This window comes from Schistocerca gregaria, chromosome 1 (assembly GCF_023897955.1).
Source record: "Schistocerca gregaria isolate iqSchGreg1 chromosome 1, iqSchGreg1.2, whole genome shotgun sequence".
Classification (NCBI taxonomy): Eukaryota; Metazoa; Arthropoda; class Insecta; order Orthoptera; family Acrididae; genus Schistocerca; species Schistocerca gregaria.
Genome location: NC_064920.1, coordinates 308653836 through 308676424, shown reverse-complemented (window position 1 = coordinate 308676424; position 22589 = coordinate 308653836). Strand labels below are relative to the sequence as shown.

Below are 22589 nucleotides of genomic sequence, written 5' to 3'. Positions count from 1 at the left end.
AGGCAGTTGTCGAAAATTCAACCTGGCTGAATGCCCGTAAGTACTTTGAACATAGTTTACGCCAGGAGAAGCTCAGGTATCACAAAAGCGAAATGCTGTGCGTATAGATATCGTAGTTATTACGTACAGTACCGTATCAAGAAAGTACTATACTGTAACGTATTGTTGTGCTACGAAAAAGGCTGTCTCATTGTAGCTATACCACAAAAGTTACTATTAAAACATGTTTTCCTTTCCAGAAGTATTCAGAAAAACTGTGCAGATATAAAACAGATACAGCACAAAAGCAAAAATGTAAATTGTATCACACATTAGTAGCGTCGTGATATAATCGTGTAGCTGTCAAAGAAACCAAATACTAAGTCATCTTTAATCTCACAGAAAGTACTTCAAATAAAGAATGTCTTTTCAAGTAAACCAAAATGTTGCATTAAAATCTCATTAGCAGTATATGTTCTAAGTATGTAGGCCGTATATTCGTTACGTAATCGTGCAACTAACAAGCAAGAATGTACACACACAGTAACACTGTGTCATCTGTTCACTATAACAATGCATTCGTAATTACTGTCTAAATAAGTTGCCCAGGTTCTTGACTGCATAGTTAACTTTAAAACATTATTGCATGTTAACAGTTTCTAAGTTTCACAAAGCACACTAGTAACGTGAAGTGAAAAGTTTTATGGCAAAGACAAAGTTAAAAAGCAGATTAACTCTCAATATATGGTTTTACATGAGAAACGTGGTGCAAGCCTTTACTCTCCCTACTATGCAGGGCTCCAGCTTCGACGGAATTATCATGTGGTATATGGTACATCGGTAAAGAATGGTCAAATTTTTCTGAAGGTTAGCGTCTATGTTATTTTTCTCAGAGCCAGCCGGCGCACGTGGCTGCCTGCTGTGCGAGTCATTGTCTGCTATCTCTTTGTTGGCGTGCGTCGTTATTAGGATTAGGAGACCTAACTTCTACAAATTCACCTTGTCGAGAGGGCCCTCCCCTGTTTGAATCCCGCCAGTTCTGATGAAATTCAGGTCTGTCGTTTTGTAGGTAGTTTACATAGTTTCTTTTTTGTCGGTCATGTGGTGGAGAATTTCTCCCGGAATCGTAGCTGCGCGATGGACCATTGCGTCTGAAGTTATTTTGTCTCCCTTGATAATAATTATTTTGGTTCCCATATTGTCTGCTTCTCTGATTGTTTCTGTGATACTCACTACTGCGGAGAGGTGATCTTTCCGTGTAATTATTACTACTCTGCCAACAGTTGTCATACAGGTGGTGTATGTTTTGGTCACGATATACGTTGTAAGAATAGCCTTGTTGTGTCCAGTTATTATTTCTGTCATCGGGGAATTGTGACCTGCAGTTGTTGTGTTCCTGTTTTCGCGTCCTTCGATTGTCAGTGTCAATTTCCAATTCTTGTAACAGTCCCTGAAAAGCTTCAATGTCGTCTTTGCAACGTCCTAGCAAAATAATATGTCGTAAATGTTCAGGCAATTTGATTAAGCAAATGCGGATGAGGTCTGAGGGGCTGTATGGGTTTGAAAGGTATTGATTCTTATGTAACATGTCTTCGGAATATTTGACAAGACTAGAAAATTCCGATTGTTCGAAATGTTTCATCATTATGATGCTATGTTTTACTCGGTCTTGTGTAGCTTGAGACCAATATGCTGAGAGGAAGGCATGATAAAATTTTCCTTCACTGTGACAATCGTGAATGACCGATCGCATTCTTACAGATGGTTCATTCTCTAAGTAACCATACATAAATTCTAACCTGTGCTCCAATGACCAGTTGGGAGGAAAACAATGAGAGAATTGATTAAGCCATGCTTGTGGATGAATGTCGTTGCCAGAATTCTTAAATTTTTTGAATTTGCGTGTAGTAATGAACAACTTATAGTCAAAATCATCATGTCGGCGAGTCGCAATTCGGTCATTGTTACTCCGTTTCGGCGGTTCAGTCTCAAAATTCAGTGTGCTTTGCCAACTTCTTTCATAATTTTCGAAATGCCCTGTGTTATTATTTTGCGACTTTTCCGTATGTCCGGGGCGGGGACTACTCAGGAGGATGTCGTATCAGGAGAAAGGAAACTGGCGTTCTACGGATCGGAGCGTGGAATGTCAGATCCCTTATTCGGGCAGGTAGGTTAGAAAATTTAAAAAGGGAAATGTATAGGTTAAAGTTAGATATAGTGGGAATTAGTGAAGTTCGGTGGCAGGAGGAACAAGACTTCTGGTCAGGTGACTACAGGGTTATAAACACAAAATCAAATAGGGGTAATGCAGGAGTAGGTTTAATAATGAATAGGAAAATAGGAATGCGGGTAAGCTACTACAAACAGCATAGTGAACGCATTATTGTGGCCAAGATAGATACGAAGCCCACACCTACTACAGTAGTACAAGTTTATATGCCAACTAGCTCTGCAGATGACGAAGAAATTGAAGAAATGTACGATGAAATAAAAGAAATTATTCAGATAGTGAAGGGAGACGAAAATTTAATAGTAATGGGTGACTGGAATTCGAGTGTAGGAAAAGGGAGAGAAGGAAACATAGTAGGTGAATATGGATTGGGGCTAAGAAATGAAAGAGGAAGCCGCCTAGTAGAATTCTGTACAGAGCACAACTTAGTCATAGGTAACACTTGGTTTAAGAATCATGAAAGAAGGTTGTATACGTGGAAGAACCCTGGAGATACTAAAAGGTATCAGATAGATTATATAATGGTAAGACAGAGATTTAGGAACCAGGTTTTAAGTTGTAAGACATTTCCAGGGGCAGATGTGGACTCTGACCACAATCTATTGGTTATGACCTGTAGATTAAAACTGAAGAAACTGCAAAAATGTGGGAAATTAAGGAGATGGGACCTGGATAAACTGAAAAAACCAGAGATTGTACAGAGTTTCAGGGAGAGCATAAGGGAACAATTGACAGGAATAGGGGAAAGAAATACAGTAGAAGAAGAATGGGTAGCTCTGAGGGATGTAGTAGTGAAGGCAGCAGAGGATACAGTAGGTACAAAGACGAGGGCTGCTAGAAATCCTTGGGTAACAGAAGAAATATTGAATTTATTTGATGAAAGGAGAAAATATAAAAATGCAGTAAATGAAGCAGGCAAAAAGGAATACAAAAGTCTCAAAAATGAGATCGACAGGAAGTGCAAAATGGCTAAACAGGGATGGCTAGAGGACAAATGTAAGGATGTAGAAGCTTATCTCACTAGGGGTAAGATAGATACTGCCTACAGGAAAATTAAAGAGACCTTTGGAGAGAAGAGAACCAAGTGTATAAATATCAAGAGCTCAGATGGCAGCCCAGTTCTAAGCAAAGAAGGGAAAGCAGAAAGGTGGAAGGAGTATATAGAAGGTTTATACAAGGGCGATGTACTTGAGGACAATATTATGGAAATGGAAGAGGATGTAGATGAAGACGAAATGGGAGATACGATACTGCGTGAAGAGTTTGACAGAGCACTGAAAGACCTAAGTCGAAACAAGGCCCCCAGAGTAGACAACATTCCATTAGAACTACTGACGGCCTTGGGACAACCAGTCCTGAGAAAACTCTACCAGATGGTAAGCAAGATGTATGAGACAGGCGAAATACCCTCAGACTTCAAGAAGAATATAATAATTCCAATCCCAAAGAAAGCAGGTGCTGACAGATGTGAAAATTACCGAACTATCAGTTTAATAAGCCACGGCTGCAAAATACTAACGCGAATTCTTTACAGACGAATGGAAAAACTGGTAGATGCAGACCTCGGGGAGGATCAGTTTGGATTCCGTCGAAATGTTGGAACACGTGAGGCAATACTGACCTTACGACTTATCTTAGAAGAAAGATTAAGAAAAGGCAAACCTACGTTTCTAGCATTTGTAGACTTAGAGAAAGCTTTTGACAATGTTGACTGGAATACTCTTTTTCAAATTCTAAAGGTGGCAGGGGTAAAATACAGGGAGCGAAAGGCTATTTATAATTTGTACAGAAACCAGATGGCAGTCATAAGAGTCGAGGGGCATGAAAGGGAAGCAGCGGTTGGGAAAGGAGTGAGACAGGGTTGTAGCCTCTCCCCGATGTTATTCAATCTGTATATTGAGCAAGCAGTAAAGGAAACAAAAGAAAAATTTGGAGTAGGTATTAAAATTCATGGAGACGAAGTAAAAACTTTGAGGTTCGCCGATGACATTGTAATTCTGTCAGAGACGGCAAAGGACTTGGAAGAGCAGTTGAACGGAATGGACAGTGTCTTGAAAGGAGGATATAAGATGAACATTAACAAAAGCAAAACGAGGATAATGGAGTGTAGTCAAATTAAATCGGGTGATGCTGAGGGAATTAGATTAGGAAATGAGACACTTAAAGTAGTAAAGGAGTTTTGCTATTTAGGAAGTAAAATAACTGATGATGGTCGAAGTAGAGAGGATATAAAATGTAGACTGGCAATGGCAAGGAAAGCGTTTCTGAAGAAGAGAAATTCGTTAACATCTAATATAGATTTATGTATCAGGAAGTCGTTTCTGAAAGTATTTGTTTGGAGTGTAGCCATGTATGGAAGTGAAACATGGACGATAACTAGTTTGGACAAGAAGAGAATAGAAGCTTTCGAAATGTGGTGCTACAGAAAAATACTGAAGATAAGGTGGATAGATCACGTAACTAATGAGGAGGTATTGAATAGGATTGGGGAGAAGAGAAGTTTGTGGCACAACTTGACTAGAAGAAGGGATCGGTTGGTAGGACATGTTTTGAGGCATCAAGGGATCACAAATTTAGCATTGGAGGGCAGCGTGGAGGGTAAAAATCGTAGAGGGAGACCGAGAGATGAGTACACTAAGCAGATTCAGAAGGATGTAGGTTGCAGTAGGTACTGGGAGATGAAGCAGCTTGCACAGGATAGAGTAGCATGGAGAGCTGCATCAAACCAGTCTCAGGACTGAAGACAACAACAACAACAAGTCCCTCTTCCCGTGTTGGAGCGCGAGTCTCCTCTGAAATATGTAGTTCTTGTATTATCTGTGTCAACTGATCTTGTACTTCCCGGATTTCTCGTTTGTGCTGTGTATTGATTTGACTTAGATTTTGTTTGAATTTTCTAATTTGTTCATACTCTTCTGTGTCAGTGAAGACTACGGGTCTTCTGTCATTCATATCATCATCTACCTTTGTGGATAAGTTGGTGAACTGATCCGAATGTTCGGCTACTTTCTCCGATAGAGAACTTATTTCCTCAGTGTGTTTTTCTGAACCAAGTTTCAGAGTGTCCATTTGTGTTGAAATCGTATCTACTGTGTCCTTTAAGTTTTCCTGAGTTTTTGCAAGTTGCGTAACCGAATCGGTAGCTGCAACTGAGTCAATTTTAGCTTGCAAGGTGTCGTGATTTTCATGAGCAATAGTTTGCAGTTCTTTTATGGCTGCTTCGTGATTCTGTAATGCATTTTCATGCCGCGAAAAAATAGGATGGAAATGCTCACAAATTTGTGTTTTTACGTAATTACAGACTTTTTGACATTTCGATTCGATGTTGTGAAACTCAGCAGTTAAACCTTCACGTGTTTGTTCAAGCGTGGTGTCTATCTTTTGAATCTGTTGCTGTATTTGTCTCTGATTTTGTTTCATTTCTTGCATTAATTGCAATAATAATGTATTAGTGTCTGGAATCTCTTTCTCTATGCTTTTCGGCAGTGCATTTGTACCAGCAACATTCACATTTTGACGAGCAGAAAATGTGTCTTGACTTATTTGAGAAAACGGCAAGGACGCAAAACCTGAATCTTACAGTATTTGCAAGATTGTGTCCTGTCATTTCGGATTCCTGAGGCGAACTGTTGCCGACCGATCGATCGATAATGCTTCCCTGTTCACTAATTGTTTTACTGTCTACACTATTATTTGCCGCCCGCTCCATTTCCCTATGCACAATTACCAAATTACTACTTTGAACATTAATTAATTCATTACTCGGTGGCGCTAACACACTGCTTTCGTCTTCACTGTCACTTCTCAGTTTACTTTGGAGCCTAGTATTTCGTTTTCAAAACGCCATAATTGTCACAATGTTTCACACGATAACACAGAAAAGCACAATTGGAAGAGAAAAATAAGAAAACACATTAACATAGCACTGAAAATAATATCTAGTTAATCACAAACGCAGCTGCGAAATACTTGGTGCAAAACTACGTGCATGCCACAACTGTTTTACTGTAAAACAATGAAAAACTACAACTACAAAGGAGATTCTCTCTACAATTACTCGCTAGCAATAAACAAAAGCTACAGTAATTACACAAACTACAAGAAAAAAATCAGAAGATTCCAGTGAGGTATCCTCGGCTAAGGGTCGTCATATGTAACGTCCCCTTAGAAAAATTAATGAACGACATTGCTGATAAACCTCTTATATTATTTGATTTTCAAACAGCTGAGCAGAACTGAACGTACTCAGACATTTCGCTCTTTACCTATTCTGATCAACACTAAACTGACAGCCAATATTTTTAGCGCAACGCAATATGACTTTCAATAATCCCTACAAGAGAATGGCCCCGACTAACAATAACCTATACCTTTCACAAATCACTCACCTCACAAAAATCTTCGTTACTCGAGCTACTGCAATACAGCGAGAGCCACTACTGCCAGCTAAATAAAAGATTCAAACTACTGAAGGCACTAACTACTGGTAGGCATAGTTAGCAAAAAAATGGTCCAAATGTCTCTGAGCACTATGGGACTCAACTGCTGTGGTCATTAGTCCCCTAGAACTCAGAACTGCTTAAACCTAACTAACCTAAGGACATCACACACATCCATGCCCGAGGCAGGATTCGAACCTGCGACTGTAGCAGTCGCACGGTTCCGGACTGCGCGCCTAGAACCGCGAGACCACCGCGGCCGGCCATAGTTAGCAAATGAAAGATTTTGAAAGAGAACGAATTTACCTTAATAGTGATATATATATATATATATATATATATATATATATATATATATATATATATATATATATATATATATATATATATATATATAAGTTCATGACATCCAGTCTTACAAATTTACTGTCTCTGTCCAGATCATCCGTTCTCAAAACTCCGCCATTTCTCTCCCCACATCCACCATTGCTGGCGGCTCACCTCCAACTGCGCAACGCTACGCGCTGTTAACAGCCAACAACCAAACACTACAATAGCGAACAACAATGCAAACCAGCCACAGACTGAACACAGCACAGCCACTGATTTTCATACAGAGCGCTACGTGGCGTTACCAATATAAAACCTGAACAGCCTACTTACAGTGGCAGCGGTAAAATACAGGGAGCGAAATGCTATTTAATTCTGTACAGAAACCAGATGGCAAGTGTCAAGGGGCACGAAAGGGAAGTAGTGGTTGAGAAGAGAGTGAGACAGGATTGTAGCCTATCCCCGATGTTATTCAATCTATATATTGAACAATCAGCAAAGGAAACAAAAGAAAAATTTGGAGTTTGCCAACGACACTGTAATTCTGTCAGAGACAGCAAAGGAGCTGGAAGAGCAGCTGATGAAATGTACAGTGTCTTGAAAGGAGAAAATAAGATGAGCATCAACAAAAGCAAACGAGGAAATGTAGTTGAATTAAATAAGGTGATGCTGAGGGAATTAGATTAGAAAATGAGACACTTAAATCAGTAAATGATTTTTGCTACTTGGGAAGTAAAATAACCGATGATGGTCGAAGTAGAGAGGGTATAAAATGTAGACTGCCAATGGCAAGGATAGTGTTTCTGAAGAAGAGAAATTTGTTGACATCGAGTATAGATTTAAGTATCGTAAAGTCTTTACTGAAAGTGGTGTATGGAGTATAGCCATGTATGGAAATGAAACATGTACTATAAACAGTGTAGACAAGAAGAGAATAGAAGCTTTCGTAATGTGGTTCTACAGAAGCATGCTGAAGATTAGATGGGTAGAGCACGCAATTTTTGAGAGGAGGTACTGAATAGAATTGGGAAGAAGAGGAATTTGTGGCGCAACTCGACTAGAAGTAGTGATCGATTGGTAGGTCACGTTCTTAGGCATCAAGAGATCAGCAATTTAGTGTTGGAGGGGACCGAGGAGGGTAAAAATCGTAGATGGAGACCAAGAGATGAATACGCTAAGCATATTCAGAGGGATGTATGTTGCAGTAGTTATTCGGAGATGAAAAGGCTTGCACAGGATAGAGTAGCATGGAGAGCTGCATCAAATCAGTCTCTGTACTGAAGACAACAAGAACAACGACCCGCAATGTGTAAGGAAATAGATTTGTTTCCTGGCTTCTATATACGAGGGTTGGAATTTAAATATTGCCAACTATTTATTCACAACCCGTTACAAAAGAGTTACATGTTTTCACCTGTTACTGTCTTTCTAAGTAGTCACTTCGTGGCAATCGATTCAGAACTGTTCCAGAGATTGATAGGTAGTAGACCGCTCCATTCGCACCATCAACAGAACAGGCTCTGCTAACGGTATACTACGCCTTCCAGATCGCTGGCATCGGGTTCTACACAACGCTGGTGACTACTCTTAAGGACAGTAGCAGGAGCGAACATGTAACTCTTTTGTATCGGTTGCGAATAAATAGTTTCTACTATTTATGTTCCAACGCTCATAGTTTTAAACTTTCAGAAATTTACGTAATTTAATTCATTGTTCTAATTATACTTGCAACTACACTCCTGTTAGAAATAATATATTTGGAGAAATGTACCTTTTCAGGTACAAAATGATCCGGAAAAAGGCTCCAGTGACCGATTACTATCAAGAAAAATTAATTTCAGAAGGTCTGCTATCCAAAGAGGAAGCTGAAGCAATCTGGAGCAAATACGACACACTTTTCAAACAGGAAATGTCCAGGTAAGTTTATTACTTAGAATGCCGCTGTTACTTTTTCGATTGATAGCAACTGAAATGTATCTTAACTTCTAATCTTACATTCCTTAATAAAAATGTCTCGCAAAATCCACAATCGCGATCCTTTGCGAATCCTGAATGCATATGTTTTTTATTTTTTTTAATCTCAATTTATCGAAATATTCTTTAATTTGGATGGAGTGAGTAATATTTCTCCTTCAGTTTTCTTCTTTTTCAGCTGGCAAAATTCTCTTAATGCTGAATTTTGCTGTTGGGCTCTTTTCGTGAATATTCTTTCAAACAGGGTGACCATGTTATGAGGCAAAATAAGTCCGACATTCCAGTTGTTGCAGGTGATCTGTGTCCCCATAGTAGTAACCGAAACATGGAATTTAGTTCCTGTAATTAAGCTGTTGTAGTAGCGCTTGTGTAGTATATTTGTGCACCAGTGTATACAACAGGACAGCAGAGCAGCAAACTAACATCGCAACTGCGACGTCCCCGTCGACAACCTAACTGACGGACTACACCTCCTTGTACTAAATTAGCGCGTGTGGTGAAGCAGGTGTAACACACTGGGAGGCGGGTCAGGTCCTTCTCTGGCAGTCTAGATTTAGCTTTGTCGTGGTTTCCCTAAATACTCCAAGGCAAATGCTGAGATGGTTCCTTTTAAAGGATACGGCTGATTTCTTTTCTATCGTTCCATAATCTTATGTTGTGTTGGCTCTCTAATGTCCTCATCATTGACAGAATGCTAAATCCTCATCTTTATGCTTCATATGGGCACTTGAATAAAAAGAAGAAAAAAGGATTATGTTCATATTCTGACTTCCTAGGGAAAAGCCCTTATATTGTCTTTGTTTGTTACCAATAATGCATATAGAACGCATGAAAGCATCGTTCCATTACATTTGTTAGAATACCATTAACATTAAAAAATTGCAGTAACGATGACATTAGCCTTCCTTGATAGAAAAAAAGTTGTGATTCTCATTGTAGAGCTGCTGGGATTGAGATGAGAATCGTAGCATATTCATGTTAGACGGTTTCTCTACTAGAAGTTTTACAAGCAAACACCTAAAACTGATATCATACCAGAAGCATTCGCAAAATCTCAAGATTACCTGTTTTACCAGCACTGAAGGTATTTGTTTATTTTTCATTTTTAGTAGCGTATCATCTCCATTAACTTCACTAGAGGAGCATTCTTATAGGTTCCCTTACGCTTGTCAAGAAAGAACAACCCACCTATCGAAGTCCACAGTTCTCCATGTCAACCACGGAGCATTTAAATTTTGTTACTATTGGATGCGAAAATTCTATATGATGCCTCTTAATTTGCAATCATTGTACTTGATGTGAAAACACGTAAATAAGTATAAAGCAATCTGCTAAAATCACCTTTGTATTCCGCTGCACGCAACTGTTAACTTAAGTGGCATTCATTCATTGTTTATGAAATTCGTTGAAATTTGACATTTTCTGTTTCGTACTCCGTAATGTACTTTGGACTTTCCTAAACATTTTGGTTTATAATACATTAAAATAAGACAATTGTGAGACCTTAAAATAATATTTTAGATGTTGACATGTGACTGTCAAATTTCGCGGTTACGCATATACTGCCATAGTTGAGTAGTCATATCTTGGGAATTAACACAGCCTAGAAGGCTTTGAACTGCTTTGTTTCGTGCCTACTGCTACGTTTCAGAAGTTGGCATTACGAATAAACAAATCAGTCCTTGTTTCTGATACTAGTTTTCGTTGAAAGTAGTGTGATTATCGTCTATTTTTGTAGTTGACGAGTTTTGGGAATATTATGGGAAGGCCATTAGATATAACTGACAATTTATAGAAGATGAAAAGAGCTGTGTAGAGCACTTTCTTTCCTCCAATATCAACCGATAAAAAGCCATGTCATGCTTCGTGACCACCTCCACCAAACACTTGTAAATATAGGGAAGCTGAATTTTCTGATACCCTGTATGAATTTACACATAAACATTCTCTTCCTTTGGCAGCAATGGAGGTAATCAAACCTACTTGCAGAGATTTGGCAAATCCTGAGCTACTAAAGAAGTGTTTACATGGGAAGACCCAGAATGTGAATGAGTTCTTCAACAATGGCCGGCCGGTGTGGCCGAGCGGTTCTAGGCGCTTCAGTCTGTAACCGCGCGACCGCAACGGTCGTATGTTCGAATCCTGCCTCGGGCATGGATGTGTGTGATATCCTTAGGTTAGTTAGATTTAAGTAGTTCTGAGTTCTAGGGGATTGATGACTTCAGATGTTAAGTCCCATAGTGCTCAGAGCCATTTGAACCATTCAGTAATGTTGTGTGGTGCCGTGTGCCTAAAAATGTATTTGTTGGCCTTATGACTCTAAAGTCTGATTCTGTAATAACTTTTAACTGGGGGAACTATGAAAGATTTAAGGTTCTGGAGAAGTTATGGGTAAGATTTGGACAGAACACAGCTACAGGACTGTAGGAACTGGATGAGCTTCCTGTACGTGAAGCAGAGTTAGCTGCTCAGCAAATGACAAAAGAAGCAAGAAAGACAAGGAGGAGGCAAGCACTGGGCTGTTGTGACATTGAAGAAGACACAGATGGTCCCTGCTCCCTCCGTTTGATGGTCCTCAACTCAGACGAACAATCGATGGTTTCAGTTGGCTGGGAAAATTTGATCTTAATGCAGAAATTGACTGATTAATTTCATCAACTTGATTAGTGCCACTGACCTCAATGTTACCTAAGCAATACGAATCGTTGATTGTAAGGGTGATTTCATTCCCATTCAGCTCTCTTTCTTTTGAATGGACCGGTCAGATGCTAAGACTTCTCCACGCGTCGGAAATATCTCAGGGTTACGTGCGTTAGTTAACACAACAGATGACTCGGCATACTAATCCTTATTAAACTTGAGTTTAACATTTTTGCCGACCGTTCGAGTAACTGAGGTGATGACTCAGGGTCAGCAACGACTGACAAGAAAAATGCATTTTAGAACGCTGCCCCTGCACCAAAGGGCACAAAACACCGTCTACACCCACGTGGGCTGTCTGTCGACTCCCCAATTTCATGAACTTTTCACCTCTCCTATAAATTATTTAACATTTGGTTCTTTCAGCCAATCGGACTCAGTAGCTGCACGCAATAAATTTTATTGGCTCTTTTCCTCTCGCGGTAATCACTTCACTGCAAAATGCTGCATACTGCTAGGACTCTCACACGTTTATTCGCCATGAGTAAGCTTGGAGACACTGTTATTATGGAAAATTCATTCGGCCTTGAGTCTGCCTCTTAGGTCTTCTCCGCAACGCATTTAGGATGATTAGGCTAAGTCCAGCTCGTGACCTCCAGACTAGAGAAACTTATTAGCTCTGGATATAAATTCTGACAAAGACAGTAGGCTCAGGAGGAGCAAACAGGTGCGGCAGCTAATGATGCATAGTTCAAAAATTGATGTGGCGCAACTTAGTACTCGAGCGTCGATATTATGCCGCCGGATGGGCTGAGTCCCCAGCTCGTGGTCGTGCGGTAGCGTTCTCGCTTCCCTCGCACGGGGTCCCGAGTTCCATTCCCGGCGGGGTCAGGGATTTTCCCTGCCTCGAGATGACTGGGTGTTGTTGTGTCGTCCTCATCATCATTCATCCCAATTAAGGTCGGAAGAAGGCAATGGCAAACCACCTCCGCTAGGACCTTGCCTAGTCGGCGGTGCGGGTCTCTCGCATCATCCCCTACGCTCCTCGGGGTATGGGACCTCATCATCATGGATGGGCTGACAGGTGTAACGTGTGTGGCAGGGCGCAGCGCGAGACGAGCCACCGGCTGCAGGACTGGAGCGACCTGCCGGCGCCGCGCCAGCCGCCCGCCGAGGCGTGCGCGCCGCTCGCCTTCCCTGTGACGGGGCTGCGCGCCGACGTGCTGCAGGCCGTGGCAGAAGCCGTGCTCACGCCGCCCGCCGGCATGCAGCTCCACACACAGGTAGCGACAGCCCGCGAGCACCAATTCCCCAGATCGAAAATCTCCTCTATAAAAATCAAAAAGAGATGATGCGAAATTCACTTGAAGTCCAAGGTGCGGTAGACAAAGGCGTCCTAGAATGAGATTTTCACTCTGCAGCGAGCACGACTCACGCCCCGTCCTCACAACTTTAGGTTCGCAGGAGTAAAGCGGAAGTAAAGCTGTGAGGACGGGGCGTGAGTCATGCTCGGGTAGCTCGGATGGTAGAGCACTTGCCCGCAAAAGGCAAAGGTCCTGAGTTCCAGTCTCGGTCCAACACACAGTTTTAAACTGCCAGGAAGTTTTAAAGGCCTCCTATTTCATGCTAAGTCCCTTGACTTTCATTTAGTGAACAAAATACGAGCTTACCTAGCGTCGAACGAGATTCGTGACAGGGTTCAGAACTTTGTAAGAGACAAAATACAGTGCGTCATTATTAAAAGGGGGAAATCGAGAGATGTGTAGGTAACTTATTGAGTATCCGAAGAACCATAACTGGTTCCAACATACATAAATGGTCTAGCGGGCAACCGCGTCAGCTCGATGACGCTTTTTGCAGATGATGCTGTTGTCTACAGAAAAGTTGCAACATAACAAGGCGAATAAAATGCTGGGTCACCTACATCTACGTATATACTCCGCTAGCCACCAAGCAGTGTTTGGCGGAGGGCACAATTCACGCCAAAGTCATACTCCACCCCTCCTCTGTTCCATTCGCGGATCGTGCGAGGGAAAAACTACCGTCTGAATGCCTCAATACGAGCTCTAATTTCCCTTATCTTTGAATGGTGATCATTGCGCGATTTGAAAGTTGGTGGTAATAATATATACTCTACATCCTCGGCGGAGATCGGATTTCGGAATTTAGTGAGCAGCCCCTTCCGTTTAACGCGTCGTCTATCTGCGAGTGTGTCCCAGTTCAAGTTTCCTATGAGGTTTGCAACGCTTTTGCGATGGCTAAATGTACCAGTCACGAATCTCTTCTTTGGACCTTCTCAATCTCTTGAATCAGACCCAACTGGTAATGGTGCCAATACTCTAAGACTGGACGAACTAACGTATTGTAAGCTATTTCCTTTGTTGAAGGACTTCATCGCTTCAGGTTTCTACCAATAAACCGCAATCTAGAGTTCGCCTTACCCGTTACTTGTGTAATGTGATCATCCCATTTGAGATCATTTCAAATAGTCACATCCAGATACTTGACGAATGTTACCGCTTCCAAAAAATGTTCAAATGTGTGTGAAATCTTATGGGACTTAACTGCTAAAGTCATCACTCCCTAAGCCTACACACTACTTAACCTAAATTATCCTAAGGACAAACACACGCACCCATGCCCGAGGGAGGACTCGAACCTCCGCCGGGACCAGCAGCACAGTCCATGACTGCAGCGCCTGAGACCGCTCGGCTAATCCCGCGCGGCCCGCTTCCAAAGACTGGGCATTTATTTTGTACTCTTACATTAATGGCGATTTTCGCCTTGTTCTGCGAAGTAGGTTACACTTACTAATATTGACAGATAACTGCCATTCATTACGCCTCGTATTTATTTACTGCAAATCCTCATTGATTTGTTCACAACTTTCGCGTGATACTACTTTCCTGTAGACTACAGCATCATCGACAAACAGTCTAATGCCGCTGTCAATACCATCAACCAGATCTTTTATGTAAATCGTAAAAAGTAGCGGACCTATTTCGCTGCCCTGGGGCACACCTGAAGTTACGCTTGTTTCTGTTGAAGTCACCCCGTTCAGGACGAGACACTGCTACCTCTCTGTTAGGAAACTTTGTATCCAACGGCATATGTCATCGGATAGACCGTAAGCGCGCACTTTTTGGGGAAAGCGGCAGTGCGGAACTGAGTGGAACGCCTTCCGAAAGTAAAGAAATATGGCATCAACCTGGGAGCCCGTATCTAGAGCCTGTTGTATCTCATGCACTGGTGCATGGACTCATAGCTGATTCAAACGTAAATGAATGTAATGAAGATGAAGAAGTACACTACTATTGGTGGCAAATCACTGGAAACAGTAACTGTCGCAAAATATCTAGGATGATCATCCACAGTGACCTAAAGTACAATACCAAATAAACAAACAGTACACAAAGCAAAAGCCAGACTGAGATTCATTGGCATAATCTGATGGAAATGTAATTCATCCAAAAAAGAAGTGCCTTTCAAAACACTCGTTCGACCGATTCTTGAGTATTTTTCATCAGTTTGAGACCCTTACCAAGAAGGATAAAAAGAAGAGGTGGAGAAGATCCAACGTAGAGCGACAACTTTCGTCACGGAGTCGGTTACTAGACGAGAGGCAATTGAGCAATTGCTCAACAAAGTCCAGTGGCAGAGGCACTGTGCACCACGGAGAGGTTTACTGTTGATGTTTCGAAAGCGTACATTTCCAGAAGAATCGGGCAGCACATTACTACTTCCCACATTGTTGTCATCTTCAGTCTAAAGACTGGTTTCATGGTGGCTACACGTTGCAATCCGCTTCACCTCTTCTTAACTACTGCAACCTACACCCATTTGACTCTGTTTACTACAGCCAAGTCTTCGTCTCCCTCTTCAGTGTTCTCGCTACATTGTCTTGAGGCCTCAGCATGTGAACTATTAACCGATCCCTTCTTTTAGTCATGTTATGCCATCACTTTTTTTCTTTCCAATTCGTTTCCGTATCCCCTTGTTAATTATTAGATCTGCTCGCTTAATCCTCAGCATTTTTACATGCAGCATACATTTCGAAAGCTTCGGTTCTCTTCTTGTCTGAACTGCTTATCCTCCGCGTTTAACTTTCATATAAGCCTACACTCCAGACAAATACTTCCAGTGAAGACTCGATAACACTTAAATTTATATTCGATGTTAACAAATTTATCTTCTGCAGAATCGCTTTTCTTGCTATTGCCAGTCCACATTTTATATTCTCTCTACTTCACCCATCATCAGTTATTTTGCTGTCCAAGTAGCAAAATTAATGTACTCCTTTCAGTTTCTCATTTCCTAATCTCATTCCCTCAACATCGTCTGATTTAATTTGGCTACCTTCCAAATCCCTCGTTTTGCTTTTGTTTATGTTTATTTTATGTTCTACCGTTCAAGACATTGTCCATTCCATTCAACTGCTATTCCAAACCGTTTGCCGATCATAGATTTACATAGTCATCGACAGACTTCAAAACTTATTTCTTCTTCCTGAACTTAAATTCCATCTCCAAATTACTCATTGGTTTCCTGTATTGCTTGCTCAATGTACAGACTGAATAACTCACTCCCTTTTCAATCATCCCCTGTCTTTCAAAGTCCTTCAACTCGTGCAACTGCAGTCTGCTTTCTGTACTACTTGCAGATAACTTATCACCCCCTATATTTTGTACCTTCAACGTTCAGAATTTCAAAGAGTGTATTTCAGCCAACGAATTTCAAAAGCTTTCTCTCAGTCTGCAGATAGTATAAACGAAAGTTTGTCTTTCTTCAGTATATCTCCTAAGATAATTCGTAGGACCAAGTTGCCTCAGACATTCCTACATTTCTCTGGAACCCAAACTAACCTACCCCAAGGTCAGCTTCTACCAGTTTTTCCACTCATCTGTAAATATTTCATGTCGGTATTTTACTTCCATTTCTTATTAAATTGATGGTCTGGTAATATTCAAACCTGTCAGCTCCTGAAACTTCCTGGCAGATTAAAACTGTGTGCCCGACCGAGACTCGAACTCGGGACCTTTGCCTTTCGCCGGCAAGTGCTTCGGTAGCTCAGTTGGTAGAGCACTTGCCCACAAAAGGCAAAGGTCCCTAGTTCGAGTCTCGGTCGGGCACACAGTTTTAATCTGCCAGGAAGTTTCATATCAGCGCACACTCCGCTGCAGAGTGAAAATCTCATTCTGTCAGCTCCTTCTAGCAGTGTAAGGGTACTTCACCTGTCTTATATATCTTGCGCACCAGGTGGGAATTTTTGTCTCAATAATTCAGTGGGAATGGCGTCTATTCCAAGGGCCTTGCTTTGTCTTAGATCTTACAGTACCCTATTAAATTCTTCTCGTAGTATCGTATCTGCTGTCTCATCTTCATCTACTTCCTCTTTCCTTTCTATAGCATTGCTTCAAGTTCGTTTCCCATACACAGCCCTTCTATAGAGTCCTTCCGCCTTTCAGCGTTCCTACTTTGCTTAATGCGGACTTTCCATCTGAGAAATTAATATTCATACAGGTTCTTCTTTTCTCTCCAAAATCTCTTAAATTTTTTTGTAGGCAGCTTCTATGTTCCCTTTATTTATGCAAGCGTGTTCATTGTCTCATTTCTCGTTTAAACAATACTGCTTTGCCGATTTGATTTCCTGACGGTGTCTTTTGTTAGACTTCTGTATTCTCTTTTACCAGATTGTTTATATTTTATATTTTTTCCTTGCTTCCCCTGCTACCTTCACTACTTTATTTCTTGAAACTACCCATTCATCTTCTGTAGCATTCCTTTCCCCGATTTAGTTAATCGTTCCCTCACGATCTCTATGAATTTCGCGGGAGTCTCTGGTTCTTATAACTTATGCAAGTACCACCTCCTTAACTTCCTACTCTCCAGCTTTGATCTGCAGAGAAACGAAATGAGTTTATGGTCAGAGTCTACATATACCACTGAAAATGCTTTCCAGTTTAAAATCTAGTTTCGAAATCCCAATCTTACCATTATGTAATCTGTCTAATATCTTCTAGAGTCTCCCGGTCTCTCCGATGTATACAATCTTTTTCATGTTTCGTAAACAAAGTATAAGCAATGATTAAATTACGCTCCGCGCGTAAGTCTAGCACGCAGCTTTTGTATTTTATTTCTTTTCACCCAATCCATTTGCTCCTTCTATTTTTCTTCTCGTCCTTTTCTTACTATCGAATTCCAGTCCCCCATCACAACTAGATTTGCGTCTCCTTTAACTATCTGAATAATTTCTTTCATCTCATAGTACATTCTTGCAGTTTCTTCTTCATCTGCAGAGCTAGTCAGCATATAGATGTATACCTATGCAGTGTGTGTTTGCTTGTTTTCCGTGATTTCCCTACATCACTCTATGCAGATGACGGGATCGTTCCTTTGAAAGAGCACAGCCGCTTTTCTTCCTCATCCTTGACAGAATCCAAACTTGTGCTCTGTCTCAAATGACATCAATGTCGACGAGACATTTCCTTCTATATTCCTGTTTCCTTATTCATTGTCAAACCTACCCGTACATTACGCGTATTTGATTTTGTGTTGATAACCCTAGACTCAGACATAATTCACATTAATCTGACTTCAACCAAAATGCTTCTCTTTATAAAATCTCTAACTTGCCTATCCGATTATGGAATCTAACATTCCACGCTTCGGCTCGTAGAATGCCAGTTTTGTTTATCGACTTCTATTGTCCCCACCTGAAGATCCAAATGAGGGACTATTTTACTTGCTCAATATTTCACCCAAGAGCATGCCACCATCGTTAAGCAATACGGTATATCTGCATGTCAGCAGGAAATATAACGGCTATAGTTTCGGCTTTGCTTACAGTCGTTCACAATGGTCACATAGCAAGTCTATCTTATTTAATGTTACAAGTACATGTCAGTCAACCAACCAGACTGTTGCTTCTGCAGCTACTGAAAAGGCTGCTGCCTCTCTTCACATATTTTTCTGTTCTTGTTGCAAATGCGGTACGGCTCTTGTATCGTAGGGGCACACAAGCCACCCCACGTCGGCAAGGTGCATGCTTTGTGTGATGTGAATTGCTGATTTCAGACATACCAAACGCGCTAACAGATCTTATTTTGTAACCGTATTACGATGTAGTTTATATTTCATAAGCATTCCTAGAGATTACTTAGGGCCTATCAGTATTCCAGAACTTTTATAAATATATTCTGGCTTTGTATCAGTCTAACAGTTATTTAATAATATTCAGCCATTCTCTCGTTATAAGTTTTTGACAAACGGACAAAAAATTATTAAAAGTTATAGGTCCTATGCTAAATCTGGTAATGGCATTTCCCTATGAAATCCACACCAATGAATATTTATTTTACTTTACCCAAGTGTGTATTGTGCCATGTTGTACTCACTGTTGTTCTTTTTAGGAACAGTGCGTTCAACTAACACCAGCAATGTGCATTGTAGTGTAATAAATAGATCCTGATTTACTTTAAATTTTCTGGAGAACTATTATCCATGTTTGTGCTATTACCATATGGTATTTGTGTGGGAAAATTTATGACTGACATCAAGATTTAGGCAGTTAAAGGTATTACTAAGTAGGTTTGTCTATAAAGACATCTTAAAATCCTATGCACAAAGTTTTAAGAAGAAGTAAACATATATTAACAGAAGGTTCGCTCTATATGAACATATAGTCTACTTTTAGTGGTATCCAAGTTACAGATATTGGAACCATCTGGCACTTGTCATGTTGGGGCCTTCAATGTGCACACAGATTCTACAGAAATTCTCGCATAACATTTGTAAAGTGTGAGTGTAGAGATAAGCTGTAATTATTCTACATGTGTAGAATAGAAAGAGTACTGGTGCAAAGACAGAATTGGAACAGTCTGCATGGCTGCCAGATCTCCTACTGATTGCCTCTCACTCACTTATCTAGGTATCCTAACCACCACTTGTGTTCTGTACACTGTAATAAAAGATTCAACATCATGAAGCCCCAGCAGCAGAGATCAGGCACCACCCCCTGTATGAAAACCTTATTTTATGTTTTAAAACAAGGGTCCATAATTGCTGCTGGCAGACAGGAAGAAGTCTTACACTGAAAACGCACTAACACTGCCACCAGTCCAAAATAATTATTCCGAGTTTAAAATGACAAGGAATTTTAACAAAATGAAGAAAGCTCATTGGTTTTCTGTTTCTAAAACATATGCCTATATTTCATACCATCAGACATGATGTATGTAGTCACATTATGTTAAAACACGCTAAATAACACTGCTATTAGTCCTATTCCAAGCTTCAGATGGCATGAAATTTTAATAAAAACTGCAAGATAGCCCAATGGTTTCATAGTTTTAAAGTTACGTTTTAGAATCATCACCTTCGGACATGAATCAGTAACTTTTACACACACTGAAATGTAGTCAGCAGTTGACTCAGCTTTGGCACATAACAAACCTATATTGGTTGCTTGACTAAGGTTTCACTCTGGTTATGTTGTTGTTGTTATGGTCTTCAGTCCTGCGAATCCTATTCAATACTTCATTAGTTATGTGATCTTATCTTCAGCATTCTCCTGTAACACCACATTTCGAAAGCTTCTATTCTCTTCTTGTCCAAACTATTTATCGTCCGTGTTTCACTTCCATACATGGCTACAACCCATACAAATACTTTCAGAAACGATTTCCTGACACTTAAATCTATACTCGATGTTAACAAAATTCTCTTCTTCAGAAACGCTTTCCTTGCCATTGCCAGTCAACATTTTATATCCTCTCTACTTCGACCATCATCAGTTATTTTGCTCCCCAAATAGCAAAACTCCTTTACTACTTTAAGTGTCTCATGTCCTAATCTAATTCCCTCAGCATCACCCGACTTAATTCGACTACATTCCATTATCCTCGTTTTGCTTTTGTTTATGTTCGTCTTATATACTCCTTTCAAGACACTGTCCATTCCGTTCAACTGCTCTTCCAAGTCCTTTGCTGCCTCTGACAGAATTACGATGCCGTCGGCAAACCTTAGAGTTTTTATTTCTTCTCCGTGGATTTTAATACCTACTCCAAATTTTTCTTTTGTTTCCTTTACTGCTTGCTCAATATACAGATTGAATAACATCGGGGAGAGACTACAACCCTGTCTCACTCCCTTCCCAACCACTGCTTCCCTTTCATGTCCCTCGACTCTTATAACTGCCATCTGGTTTAATTGTAAATAGCCTTTCGCTCCCTGTATTTTACCCCTGCCACCTTCAGAATTTGAAAGAGAGTATTCCAGTCAACATTGTCAAAAGCTTTCGCTAAGTATACAAATGCTAGAAACGTAGGATTGCCCTTCCTTAATCTAGCTTCTAAGATAAGTCGTAGGCTCAGTATTGCCTCACGTGTTCCAATATTTCTACGGAATCCAAACTGATCTTCCCCGAGGTCGGCTTCTACTAGTTTTTCCATCCGTCTGTAAAGAATTCGCGTTAGTATTTTGCAGCTGTGACTTATTAAACTGATAATTCGGTAATTTTCGCATCTGTCAACACCTGCTTTCTTTGGGATTGGATTTATTATATTCTTCTTGAAGTCTGAGGGTATTTCGCCTGTCTCATACATCTTGCTCACCAGATGGTAGAGTTTTGTCAGGACTGGCTCTCCCAAGGCTGTCAGTAGTTCCAATGGAATGTTGTCTACTCCGGGGGCCTTGTTTCGACTGAGGTCTTTCAGTGCTCTGTCAAACTCTTCACGCAATATCGTATCTCCCTTTTCATCTTCATCTACATCCTCTTCCATTTCTATAATATTGTCCTCAAGTACCTCGCCCTTGTATAGACCCTCTATATACTCCTTCCACCTTTCTGCTTTCCCTTCTTTGCTTAGAACTGGGTTTCCATCTGAGATCTTGATGTTCATACAAGTGGTTCTCTTATTTCCAAAAGTCTCTTTAATTTTCCTGTAGGCAGTATCTATCTTACCCCTCGTGAAATCAGCCTCTACATCCTTACATTTGTCCTCTAGTCATCCCTGCTTAGCTGTTTTGCACTTCCTGTCGATCTCCTTCTTGCCTGCTTCATTTACTGCATTTTTATATTTTCTCCTTTCATCAATTAAATTCAATATTTCTTCTCTTACCCAAGGATTTCTACTAGCCCTCGTCTTTTTACCTACTTGATCCTCTGCTGCCTTCACTACTTCATCCCTCAAAGCTACTCATTCTTCTTCTACTGTATTTCTTTCCCCCATTCCTGTCACTTGCTCCCTTATGCTCTCCCTGAAACTCAGTACAACCTCTGGTTCTTTTAGTTCAACCATGTCCCATCTCCTTAAATTCCCACCTTTTTGCGGTTTCTTCAGTTTTAATCTACAGGTCATAACCAACAGATAGTGGTCAGAGTTCACATCTGCACCTGGAAATGTCCTACAGTTTAAAACCTGATTCCTAAATCTCTGTCTTACCATTATATAATCTATCTGAAACCTGTCAGTATCTCCAGGCTTCTTCCATGTATACAGCCTTCTTTTATGATTCTTGAACCAAGTGTTACCTATGATTAAGTTGTGCTCTGTGCAAAATTCTACCAGGCGGCTTCCTCTTTCATTTCTTTGCCCCAGTCCATATTCACCTACTATGTTCCCTTCTCTCCCTTTTCCTACTACCGAATTCCAGTCACCCATGACTATTAAATTTTCATCTCCCTTCACTATCTGAATAATTTCTTTTATTTGATCATACATTTCTACAATTTCTTCGTCATCTGCAGAGCTCGTTGGCATATAAACTTGTACTACTGTAGTAGGTGTGGGCTTCGTATCTATCTTGGCCACAATAATGCGTTCACTGTGCTGTTTGTAGTAGCTTACCCGCATTCCTATTTTCTTATTCATGATTAAACCTACTCCTGCATTACCCCTATTTGATATTGTATTTATAACCCTGCAGTCACCTGACCTGAAGTCTTGTTCCTCTTGCCACCGAACCTCACTAATTCCCACTATATCTAACATTAACCT

The 22589-nt window shown here is 40.6% G+C and overlaps 1 protein-coding gene across 1 annotated transcript in view; it reads left to right on the top strand.

The window, feature by feature from the left end:
• Window positions 1-22589, top strand: part of LOC126344642 (2-oxoglutarate dehydrogenase complex component E1-like) — a 161685-nt gene that overhangs the window by 51754 nt on the left and 87342 nt on the right. The window contains exons 8-9 of the mRNA XM_050002040.1: window positions 8758-8895; window positions 12695-12875. Coding sequence (XP_049857997.1) covers window positions 8758-8895; window positions 12695-12875 — 319 coding nt within the window. The remainder of the gene's footprint in view (window positions 1-8757; window positions 8896-12694; window positions 12876-22589) is intronic.